The 12,910-nt window shown below is 37.1% G+C and overlaps 1 protein-coding gene across 5 annotated transcripts in view; it reads left to right on the forward strand.

The window, feature by feature from the left end:
• The window catches only part of Ppp2r3a (protein phosphatase 2 regulatory subunit B''alpha), a 166,741-nt gene that overhangs the window by 80,112 nt on the left and 73,719 nt on the right, over positions 1-12,910 (forward strand). For all 5 annotated transcript variants that reach the window (XM_078043359.1, XM_078043360.1, XM_040269828.2 and 2 more), the window contains exon 5: positions 6,679-6,781. In XM_078043359.1, coding sequence (XP_077899485.1) covers positions 6,679-6,781 — 103 coding nt within the window. The remainder of the gene's footprint in view (positions 1-6,678; positions 6,782-12,910) is intronic.

Consider the following 12,910-nt stretch of genomic DNA (forward strand, 5'->3'; position numbering starts at 1 on the left):
CAGCACAGCAGCCACAATAGCTGTATTCCTTTATTGAGATTAATCACCTTGAGGTATCCTTCAGAAGCTCATATTAATTCAGGAACATTCAAAGGTAAAATGATTGCATGGTGAGAGCTGTAACCTAATGAGTCTATCCTCATTTAAATGGACTGACAGGGTAGTAACTGTAGGCAGGTGAGGAGCAACTGGGGGAGGTGGGTCATTGGGAGTATACCCTGGAAGAGTTCATTTTTCTAGTGGGCCCTTCCCACCCACTTCTCTCTGCTTCCTGGTCCCTCCATGAGCTGAGCAGCTTTCCTCTGCTGGGCGCTTCCCCAATGATGTACTGCCTCACCTTAAGCTCACAGCAATAGCATCAGCGTCTTTAAGCTAAGATCTCTGAAACCACAAAGCCTAAATAACTTATCCTCTAAGTTGTTCTTGTTGGGTATTTTGGTCACAAGGACAGAAAAGCTAACTTAAAACAAATATATAAATGTATGTGTCTATATTAAAATGTCCTGGTCAGATACTTAAATGGTTTGGGCGCCCTCTAGTGGGAACTCTTCTCTGAGCTCTTAAAATGCCTTTTAAAGGCCAGGATGCTTTAAGAGAGACCCAAGTATAGCTGTTTGTTGAGAGTAGCAGCTAAGTATAATGCTTTGAGTTACCACCTGACCTAGGGAAAAAAAAAAAAAAGATGTCTTTAAATTTTTTACAAACTACCCTTTGCATAAAACAACTTAGGCCCAAGTATAGCATATCAGAATTTCCAAACACAAAAAATAACTGGCAGGTTATAGCATTAAAGCACTTTGGCCTATACATAGGCATGCTGACTTGCTCCAATAATATAGAGTTTTTTTAAAAAAATAAAGTCAAATGTAAAAGTCATAAATATTAGAGGAAATAGTTTCTTTCCTGTCAGAGTACTCAGGTGTTGGAGGCTTCAGTACCTCTCTACAAGTGATTTTAGAATGAACACCTTAGTAACTCGCCCCTACTTCTTCTGTTCCCCTCCTTTCCTAGAACTACTGCTCATTTCATAACTATACTCTGACATCTCTTTTTTCTATAGCCAGACATTTTTAGGGGAAAGATATGGCTCAACAGCTTTTTAAGTTACTGGAACACCAGCTTTGGGCAGAACTTCTCTCACATGGAGTAGTAATGTTGCTCAGCTTTACTAAGTTTTATTTGCTTTTACCTTTTTATATCAATGTGTTATTTGCCCATTAACAAAACAGTATTTTGTCTTAAAAACATTATGGTCAGTATAGAATACCAGTGTAAAATAGCTACATTTACTTTCGTCCTTCAGCTTTTATGGCTTTTATTATCTCCATTTCTCCTGTCATATACGAGTTTATTAGCCAGTAGAATTGTAATTCATCTTTTCTTTCTGTTTCATGGTTCTAATAGCAAAAAGCCATCCCCTATTTGAATCTCATGTGTCATATTGCTACTGTATTTAATAATACTGTGCTTTTAAAAAATAATCTATTTTTCAAAGACCTCACTGCCTTTCTGTTGTCATCATCCCACCCACTTTCTAATCCTAAGAGGTAACTTTCATTTGCATCTATTGCATTACACTGATTTTTTTCTAAAACATGTTTATTTACTTTATTTACTTCAGGGGACTTAAATGATAAGAAAATAAATACAAAAATCATGGGGCTGGGATGTAGCTCAATGGTAGAGCACTTGCCTAGCATGTGTGAGGCACTAGGTTTGATCCTCAATCACTAATATGTTTTCAGAGTCTTTTATGTATAAGTGATTAAACTATGTGCTATAGATGAAAAGTACTACAACAGTTCCTTCCCTTTAGGTGCTAAAGAAAAAAAACCCATAGAAATAAATAAAGCCAATAATACAAATAGAGAGAGTAAAGAACTGAATTTTTTACTTATCTTTGTCATATGTGTGAACTAAATTCTTTATACACAGAGAGAGAGAGAGAGAGAGAGAGAGAGAGAGAGAGAGAGAGATACACATATTGGACAAAGATCAATTAAGAATTTAGTTGTCAGAGAAGACTTTTTGAAAGAGGTATGTTATAAGCTAGGTCTTAAAAGAGTTAACATCATTAAGATGACAAAATTGGGGGTGGGTTTTATAGTATAAAAATGACACAGGTAAAACTACATAAAACTCAAGCCATCTGCCTGTTTCATTTAGCAAAGTCATGAGATAAGTAAATAGGCACCTCCAGGCTAATTACAGAGGGCCTTAAATGCCCATTGTAGTAGGTATGTTAGCTTTGTGTCACTGTGACAAAATACCTGAGATAGAGAACTTAAAAGTAGAAAAGACTTAGTTTGACTCAGTTTCAGAGGTTTCAGTCCATGTTCACTTGGCCCCATCTCTTTATAGTGAGGGACCTATAGTGGGAGTTGAACATATAGCAGGGAGCATGTAGTAGAGCAAGGCTGCTCACCTCATGGCAGCCAAGAAGCAAAGAGAGAGCCCTACCCACAAACCCATTAAGCTGTGAATCCACAAATGGATTAATCCATTGATAAAATCAGAATCCTCATGGTTCTATCATCCCCTGAAGGCCCTACCTCTGAATACTGCTGCACTATGGACCAAACCTTTAGCATATGAACTTTTAGAGGACATTTAAGACCCAACCCACAAATTTTCACCCATGAACCCTAAAGACTCATGTCCATCTCATCATGTAAAATGCACTCAGTTTATCTGCAATACATTCAGTTTATCCCCATAGTCTTAATAGCATTGTTCAAAAGTCCAAATCTTAAAATCTTCTCAGAGACTCTGGGCAAACTCTTACCTGTAAATCCTTCTAAAAATCAACAAACAAGTTACATATTTGTAACATACCATGGTAGGATAGATATAAGGTAAACATTTTCATTCCAAAATGGAGAAATAGGGGCATAATAAGGAGGAATGGGACCATAAGATTGCAACCCAGGAGGGCAAACATTAAGTTGATTAAATTCATGTCTAGCATCTGAACTCATAGTGATGTGATGTGAGGTCCAAAAGACTTGGGCAGTCCCAGCAAGACACCTGTGGTTTTGCTGGCTGCAGCCCACATAGCCACTCTCTTTGGCTAGCTCTTCTTACTGCATGAGGCATCCTTTGGCAAGCCTTGCATGTTCTTGGCATCTTTCACTTTCTGGAGTCTCCATTGTAGCTTGGGTTTCTCTCTTACAACGTCACACATCACCCTCTCAGGGTCTGCCTGCAGAGACTCTTGACACTGCCACACATTGCCTGCCTCCAAGGCTTTCCTTTTGAAATCTCAGTGGAAGCCTCAGTGACCTTACAACTCTTACATTCTACACGCCTACAAAACCAACACCACATGGATGAGTCCCAAGTTCTGACACCAGCAGAAGGACTATCTTGAAACACGACTGCAGTGGCTTCTGAGAGTCTGGGCAACCGAACAAATCCCAGGGAAACCATTTCTTAGACAACCCTATGTGAGCAGTGCACTCTAGGGCTCCCTTCTCAACACAGTCTTTGGAAAGAGTTTTACATCCTTGAGCCTGTAGTGGGTGGGGTATTTCTGATTTGATTTCTCTTATCCTATTACAAAGCATTTCTTTTTGATTACACTCATCTCTTATACAACCATATCCTCCTTGATTACAACTTTACTGGTACTTTTTTTTTTGGCTGAGGTGCCAGTTTATCAGATCTTTCCATTATTTTTTTGCTCCTGATTCTCACTGTCAGTCTGGCTAAGACAGCCAGAAATATCTGTGCCACAACCTGAATGTTATGGTGCCTTGAAATTTTCTCTGCCAGATTAGTTAATCCATCACCTTTAAACTTAGCCTTACACAAAGTCTCAGGGCATGGCCAAAATGTAGACAAGGTCTTTGCCAGAAGGTACCATGAATGGCTTCTAGTCAGATTCTCAGTAGAATCCTCATTTCCCTCTGAATCCTCCTGAGCTTGGTCTTTACTCTGCATTCCTATTAGTATTCTGTCTTTGGACCTCCCACCAGAATTAGCCCACTAACCTTTCCTTATAGCATTTTTGAATGTCTCTAGCCTACATCTCCAAACTTTTCCAAATCCCTCTCATGAGCCAATTTCAGCAGAACCACATTATCAGGTAATAGTCACAGTAACAACCCCACTTCCTGTACCAATTTTCTGTTAGTCACCTTTACATTACTGTGACAGAGTACTTGAGATAAACAACTTAAAAGGAGGGAATCATTTATTTTGGCTTATGGTTTTAGAAGTTTCAATTCATAGTCACTTGGCACCATCAATTTCTGGGTCCTTGGGAAGAGGCAGAACATCATGGCTGGGCATATGTGGTAGAGCAATACTGCTCACCTCATGGCAGCCAGGAAACAAAGGGAGAGCTTTCTTGCCTCTCCTCCAAAATCCATTAAGCTCTGGATGGATTAGTCTGTTGATTTGGTCAGAGGCCCCATAATTCATTCACCTCCTGAGGCCCCACCTGTGAACACTATTGCATCATGGACCAAGCCTTTAATGCATGAGCTTTTGGTAGACATTTAAAATCAACCCACAGGGCTGGGAATGTGGCTCAGGCGGTAGCGCGCTCGCCTGGCATGTGTGCAGCCCGGGTTCGATCCTCAGCACCACATACCAACAAAGATGTTGTGTCCGCCGAGAACTAAGAAATAAATATTAAAAATTCTCTCTCTCTCTCTCTCTCTCTCTCTCTCTCTCTCTCTCTCTCTCTCTCTCTCTCTCCTCTCTCACTCTTTCTTTAAAAAAAAATAAAAAAATAAAATCAACCCACAAGAGTAGGCTTATGCTTATGAGAGAGAGAGAGAGAGAGAGAGAGAGAGCGAGCGAGCACGCACACTACTGAACATTTTTCAATAAGGAAATTATGTCATCAACATTTGTTTTAGAATGATGAATCATCTGTTATACAAGGTTGGATGAGTACCGAACCCTGTTATGACCCTCTTCTGGCAGTCTCAACATAAATTTAAAAGGGCTTGAATTTGATAGTACAATGGAAATAGAAAGGAATAAGCCATTGTTTAGAACATTCTGTGGAAAAATTTCTCAGGATATTCAGTATTCCTATCCTGTATTCCAAGCACCTGATGGTCCCAGCTAGAAACTTGGGAATTCTCTCATGCCCAACACCTGTCAGTTACCACATCCTTTCATGGTAATGGGCACCTTTCTCTTCATCTCCCACTGCTAGTATCCATGTTCAGGTTCTCATTGTTTCTTGCTTAATGTTTCTGAAAAAAAAAAAAAAGCACTTCTTATAATGTCACTATTCAAGTTAAAATTCTCTTGTGGAGTTGATTAAAGTCCTGGCTTCTTAACCTGACTTCAGAGGCCTCCAGGATTTGATCCTACCTGCATATATCCCTTTCTCTTACCATCTCTGTGCTTACTCTTGCCCATCACATACCAGGCATTTGTACCTATTTTCCTCCTTACCACAATGCCCTTCCTTTCTACTTCACTTTCCGGGGAATCTCACTGGCCTCCTCTGTCCTTCCATAGTACCCCGTTCAGATTACTTCTGTTATGGCTGGTCTTTGTAGTTTAATTTTGTTGATAACTAAACATTATCCTGGAACTTCCTTACAGAGCATAACACTGTGTCTTATTTTCTTGTTTCCCCTACATCCTCATGGCCAGCTACAATACTTGGCTCATAGTTAGTATTCAATAAATTATTAATGAAGAATAAGAAAATTGGAAACTAATTGGTTATAAAGAATAGGAAAAGAAATAAGTTCTTAATGACTTTAAAGTGTCAAACCCAGACAACTAAGATACCACCATTTTTACAAAAATAAATGTAGGTTTCTGAATAACCATCATGATGATGCCTCTAAGTGCAGGCATCAGTAGAGCACTTACCTAGCACATGTGAGGTTCTGGGTTTGTTCCTCAGCACTACATAGAAATGAATAAGTAAAATAAAGGATTGTGTCTAACTACAACTAAAAAACACATAAATATTAAAAAAAAAAAACACAGATGCCCAGGATAAGGACTGACTTTGAGAGAAAGATTTTAAAGTTGATTTTCAGTATTTCAGCTTCACTATCAGAATGTAGTCCCCAATTGGAAACATCTAGCAAATAGTTGGAGATAAGAATTCTTGGAACTGAGAAGGATTAATAGAACACTCATTATTTTAAGCCTGTTCCTTCAGAGTCTAATTTCAAAAGCCACCTATCAGGTTAACCTTGAAGGTCTGTAAACCTGGGTACTTTATGCCTTGTGTAGTGCATAGTTGTCCATCTGAGGTATCACACCCTCCTTGCTATGCCAGCTTAGAAGTTCTGGTTCCAAATGTTCTGCACTAAACTGAATGGATATTCTCCCCCAGTGTATTTTAATAACACATATTTCATCTGCACTAGTTCAGTTGACTCTTTGATCTCAGTCTCAGAAGCATTCTATTAGAATAATATACCATTTTGTTATTGAGCTTTTAAGATATTCCTTTAACAAAATCAAAAGCATGGAATTCATTGAAAAGCAAGGACTTGTTCTGGGGGTATCTTAGTGGTAGAGTACTTGCTTATCAATCACAAGGCCCTGGGTCCAGTTCCAAGCCCCCAAAAAAGAAAAGAGTACTCGATTCTTAATCTAAGTGGCCTTCAGATCAGACTGAAATGACCAGTGATGTTGTAGTCATGGTTCAGAGTAGCAGATCTTCCTAAGCAGTTGTTTCTTTTGTAGGTTGCTGAATAACCATCATGATGATGCCTCTAAGTTTATCTGTCTTCTAGCAAAACCGAGCTGCAGCTCTCTAGAACAGGAGGATTTCTTCCCTTTACTTCAGGTAATTTATATTTCCTTTCAAAAATCGGTTCTATTTTTCTGGAGTTTCAGAGTTTTTTTTAAAAAATTTGCAACTGTATTACTTGTCAGTTAAGTTATACAAATCTATAAGTAAGTTTTCTTGAAAATTGGTTTTTGCACTTGTTTTAGCAATAAAATCGCTTTGTTAAACAAAGTCTAAAACAAAGCTCATAGCATAAAACAGATAAAAGAGGGCTACAGTCTCAATGAAGCAGGAGAAAGGGGCCATTCACCAAACTACCCACCTCTATCCACAGAAATTACCTTCTGAAACTGTTTTATACAACATGGAAAATGATGACATTAAACATAGTTAAAAACCTGGTAGGAAACAAGGAATGGTTGTGGAGTAACCAGAACCAATGTCATGAACCACAGGATTTTCAATCAGTGTGGTTTGACTCTTTGATTTAAGCATAATTCTAAAATGATTGGTTTTTTGATTTTTAAACCCAATTTATGTGAAATGAAAAATTATAGTATAAAGGAGGGAGAGAATAAACTAGAATCAAACTCCCTAAGATCTTCCAAATGGACTCTAAGTGTTATTAGAAGTAAGAAAAGCTACGTAAAAAAGAAAAACTATGCAAAACCTGTAAGAGCACTCCTCTTACAGGTTTTCCCTTAGTTCAAATTGCTCCTGTAGGAGCAATTTGAAATAAGAGAAATAGTCCCCAGTCTTTTTATCAGATTTCAGCCAAGATCAATAATTTGTATTATTATCATAAACTATTTTTACTCATCGAGAAAATTCACTTTATGGAGCAACTTTTCACTGATGGAATCAAATAAGTGAAACAGTAGTTTATTTCTCATTTTTCCTTTTCTGTTTATGAAACTTTAATACACAGAAGACACTTTAATAAACTTTAACACATATCACCTTATGTGTTATATATTCATATTATTATTCATGTGGAAAAGATGTCTCAAATGTAATTAATCTCAGATCTGTAAGAAGATTTTCTGTTATCATTTGATTTTCTGTTATCATTTGAAAGGCATAGAAATACATTGACTTGGTTATGGCTTTTTAACACTTATAATCATAGCTATTTTATATTTTATGGAAATATATACACATAAAATACCTAAAGTTAACCATTAGGCTGATTTCTAATAGCATATGCATAGATTTTTATTTACAGTAACAATTGTTCATGTTTAAAAGATGAAGTTTGCTTCTGATTTTATGTCCAGTTCCTTCAAATTTATTTTAATTTGCAGGGTGGGCTTTATTATCCTTAGACTCATCTGCTGTATGATTTTGCTCCCCACCCAAAAAAAAAACAAAAACAAAAACTCATGAGCTGAGCACAATGGTGCCATGCCTGTAATCCCAGCAGCTTGGGAGGCTGAGGCAAGAGGATCACAAGTTCAAAGCCAGTCTCAGCAACTTACAGAGACTCTAAGCAATTTAGTGAGACCCTGTCTTAAATGAAAAATAAAAAAACAGGCTGTTTATGTGGCTCAGTGTTTAGGTGCCCCTGGCTTCAGTCCCTGTTACAACAACAATAACAAAAAAAAAATACACATGAGAATGAGAATTCTTAATAGGTTTTTTATTTAATCAGTATCATTATTCCTAAAAGCCAACACTACACATTCCTGTGGAATCTCAGATATTTAGTATTTGAACAACATTGCTAATAAAATTTCAGGTTTTATTTGTTCTCTATTCATTTTCCCTCCTTACCCTCTAGATTCATTCCTTTTTTTTCATGAGATACATTTTATTTTATTTCTTATTTATTCTTTTTAGACAATACAGTAGAGAATATTTTTTAATATTTTTTAGTTGTAGAATGACACAATACCTTTATTTTATGTGGTGCTGAGTATTGAATCTAGCCTCACATGCACCAGGCAAGCACTCCACCACTGAGTTACAACCCTAGCTCCAGTAGAGAGAATTTTGATCCATCATACATAAATGGAGTATAACTTCCCATTCTTTTGGTTGTACATAATGTGGAGTTACACCGGTTGTGTGTGTGTATATATACACACACACACACACACACACACACACACACACACAGACACACACCACATTTTCTTTATCCATTTATCTGTTGAAGCACACTTACATTGGTTCCATATCTTGGCTATTGTGAATTGAGCTGCTATAAACATTGATGTGGCTGCATCACTGTAGTATGCTGATTTTAAGCCCATTGGGTATATACTAAGGAGGGGGATAACTGGGTCAAATGGTGGTTCCAGTCCAAGTTTTCTAAGGAACCTCCATATTGCTTTTCAGAGGGGTTGCGCCAATTTGTAGTCCTAACAGCAATGTACGAGTGTACCTTTTCCTCCACATCCTCACCAACATTTATTGTTACTTGTATTCTTGATAATTGCCATTCTGACTGGAGTGAGATGAAATTGCAGTTTAGTTTTAATTTGCATTTCTCTAACTACTAGAGATGTTGAATATTTTTTTCATATATTTGTTCACCAATTGGGTTTCTTCTTCTGTGAAGTGCCTATTCAGTTCCTTTGCCCATTTATTGATGGGTTTGTTGGTGGTGGTGTTGTTTTGGTGTTGTTTTGGTGTTGTTTTGGTGTTGAGGTTTTTGAGGTTTTTGTTTATTCTAGAGATTAATGCTCTATCTGAGGTGCAGGTGGCAAAGATTTATCTCCCATTCTATAGGATCTTTATTTATGTTCTTGATGTTTCTTTGCTGTGAAGAAGGTTTTTAGTTTGATACCATCCCATTTATTGATTCTTGATTTTACTTTTTGTGCTTTAGGAGTCTTGTTGAGGAATTCAGTTCCTATTATCCAGCATGATGAAAAGTTGGGCCTATGTTTTCTTCTAGTAGGCACAGGGTCTCTGGTCTAATGCCTAGGTCCTTGATCTACTTTGAGTTGAATTTTGTGCATGGTGAGAGATAGGGATTTCATTTCATTTGGCTACATATGGATTTTTGGTATGTTTATGGCACCTTTGTATTTATGTGGGTTTGTCTCTGTGTCTCCTATTCTGTACCATTGGTCTTCATGTCTGTTTTGGTGCCAATACCATGCCATTTTTGTTACTGTTAGCTCTGTAGTATAATTTACAGTCTGGTATCATGATGCCTCCTACTTCACTTTTCTCACTAAGGATGGCTTTGGCTATTCTTGTTTTTTCCAAATTAATTTCATGATTGCTTTTTCTGTTTCTATGAAGAATGTCATTGGAATTTTAATGGAAATTGCATTAAATCTGTATAGCATTTTTGGTAGTATGCCCATTTTGACAATATTAATTCTGCCCATCCAAGAACATGGGAAATGTTTTCATCTTCTAAGGTCTTCTTCAATTTCTTTCTTTATAGTGTTCTGTAGTTTTCATTGTAGAGGTCTTTCCCCTTTTGTTAGATTGAGTCCCAGAATTTATTTTTTTTGAAACTATTGTGAATGGGATAGTTTTTCTAATTTCTCTTTCAGTTTATTCATCACTGATGTATAGGAACACAGTTGATTTATGGGTGTTGATTTTATATCCTGCTACTTTGCTGAATTCACTTATGAGTTCTAGTAGTTTTCTGGTGAAGTTTTTTGGATCTTCTAAAGATAGAATTATGTTGTCAGAAAATAAGAATAGTTTGAGTTTGTCTTTTCCTGTTTGTATCCCTTTGCTTTTTTATTTCTTTCATGTATCTGATTGCTCTGGCTAGAGTTTCTAGGACTGTGTTGAATGGAAGTAGTGAAAGAGGGCATCCTTGTCTTGTTTCCCTTTTTAGAGGGAATGATTTCAATTTTTCTCCATTTAGAATGATATTGGCCTTGGGTTTAGAATATATAGCTTTTACAATGTTGAGGTATGTTCCTACTATTCCTGTTTTTTTTCTAGATTCATTCTTAACTCTGCTTTCACCTGTGCAAACTGCATCTTTTGGGCTTTTTCTGATTAGCTTTGGTTGGGTCTGGCCAATAAGAAATGCTGCTAGCAAATGGAAGGGGAGAGGGGAGAAGCTGACATTTCTTCCCACTCTTTCATTCAGCACAGTAACTCTATCCCTCTATAATACAGCTTCTATTCCACAACCTCTTCTCCATGGTTCTGTTTCCTCTAATGTCCCATAACTCCATTCCTAACCCTTGTACTTTAGCCCAAGGGATAATAACAGCATCCTCCTCTGGCTAGTTTCTGTATGTCTTTCCATTTCCTTATTTGCTCCTTAACCCTAATAAAACCTAATAATGATTCCAGTGTCTTAGACAAACAAGAACAAACCAAACTGTAAATTAGGAGAAGGAAGGAAATAATAAAGAAGAAAGCAAAAATGAATAAACAGAGACTAAAAGAACAATACAAAAGATCAGTGAAACTAAGAGTTTTTTTTTTTTTGGAAAAATAAAATTGACAAACCTTTAACTAAACTAGTAAAAAGAGAGAGAAGTTCCAAATAAATAAAATTAGAGATGAAAAAGGAGACATTACAGCAGTTACCACTAAAATTCAAAGGATCATTAGGGAATATTGGGAAAAACTATATGCCAATAAATGGGAAAATCTAAAAGCAATGAACAAACTTATGGGCACATATGACTAACTGAAAATGAACCATCTAAAATAAAATATCTAAAAGATGAATAACGAGTAATGAGATTGAAGCAGTAATAAAAAGTCTCCCAACAAAGAAAAGGCAAGGACTGGATAGAGTCATTGCTGAATTGGCCAGACTTTTAAAGAAGAACCAAAAACAGTGCTCTCAGACTATTTTATAAAAGAGAAAGGGAAGGAACCATTCCAAACTCATTCTACAAAACCAATATTATCCTGCTCTCAGAACTTGGCAGGACACAACAAAAGAAGAAAACTGCAGAACAAAATCCCTGATGAACATAGAAGTAAAAATCCTCACCAAAATACTGGCAAATAGAATTCAGTAGCACATTAAAGAGATCATACACTATGATCAAGTTGGTTTTATTCCAGGGATGCAAGAATGGTTTAACAAATCAATAAACATAATATAGAACATAAATAGAATCAAGGATAAAAATCACATGATCATCTCAATAGATGTAGAAAAAGCCTTTCATAAAAAGTCAACATTCCATTATGATGAAAGCCCTGAATAAGTTAAGTATAAAATAATCATACCTTGACATAATAAAAGACACATATGACATACACATATCTGCCATGACCAGCACAGCCAAATGAACAGGTTCTGGCAAGGGGTTATGAGCAATTGGAAGAAATAAAGAATCATACACACAGATCTTGAAGATAAAACAGCCGGGGTCAGGTGGAGCGCTGTCTGTGATGGAGAAGCAGGTCTAAAGAATTACACCAGCAATCTTTATTATATATGTGTCTAAATCAGATTAAAGACTGCAAACATTATTCTTTATATTCATGAAAGTTACAGAGTTAGCGACAGCATGCAACTATTTCCTCAGTTACATTCTACATTTGCAATGTGCAATGTTAGGAGCATTTTGCAGCTCTCAAGAAACTCTATTGTTTAAAGTTACTAATTTGCGGGCAGATTCAGGGGCAGCAGAACTGATGAAACATTGTGGTTATCTTAGCAAGGAAGTTCCTTCATTTCCAGGCGCTGCCATGCCTGAGAATAAGGTCGAAGCCAATAAGACTCTAGCATGGAGGACATCTCCATAGCAACCAGGCATCTTATGCCTTTGCACAGAAATTTTCCCAGTCACCAAATATGCCACAGCCGTGAAGTCATCAGGGACCCCAATCTCAGACACTGGTCTCCCAGTCACTGTCACCACTCTCCACACATAGCCAACATCATATTGCATGGGGAACATCTGAAAATATTTTCTCTAAGATTAAGGAATAAGACATGGGTGTCTACTCTCAGCACTCTTATTCAATACTAGAAATTCTAGAAAGAGCAATCAGGCAAGAGAAAGAAATAAAAAGTCATATAAGTAGAAAAAGAGGAAGTCTTTAAATTATCACTTTTGCAGATGATGTGGTTCTATATACGCATAAATGTAAGGTCAGGCAATGGCGGCAACCAAAAGGAGGCAGAATTAAAAAGGCTTTATTGAGATTCCACTCCCAGGCAGAACTCTATCAGAACCACAGAGCAGATAGGAAGAGAGTCTGAGGAGTAACCAGTGGGGACTCAACCGG

This window comes from Ictidomys tridecemlineatus, chromosome 3 (assembly GCF_052094955.1).
Source record: "Ictidomys tridecemlineatus isolate mIctTri1 chromosome 3, mIctTri1.hap1, whole genome shotgun sequence".
Classification (NCBI taxonomy): domain Eukaryota; kingdom Metazoa; phylum Chordata; class Mammalia; order Rodentia; family Sciuridae; genus Ictidomys; species Ictidomys tridecemlineatus.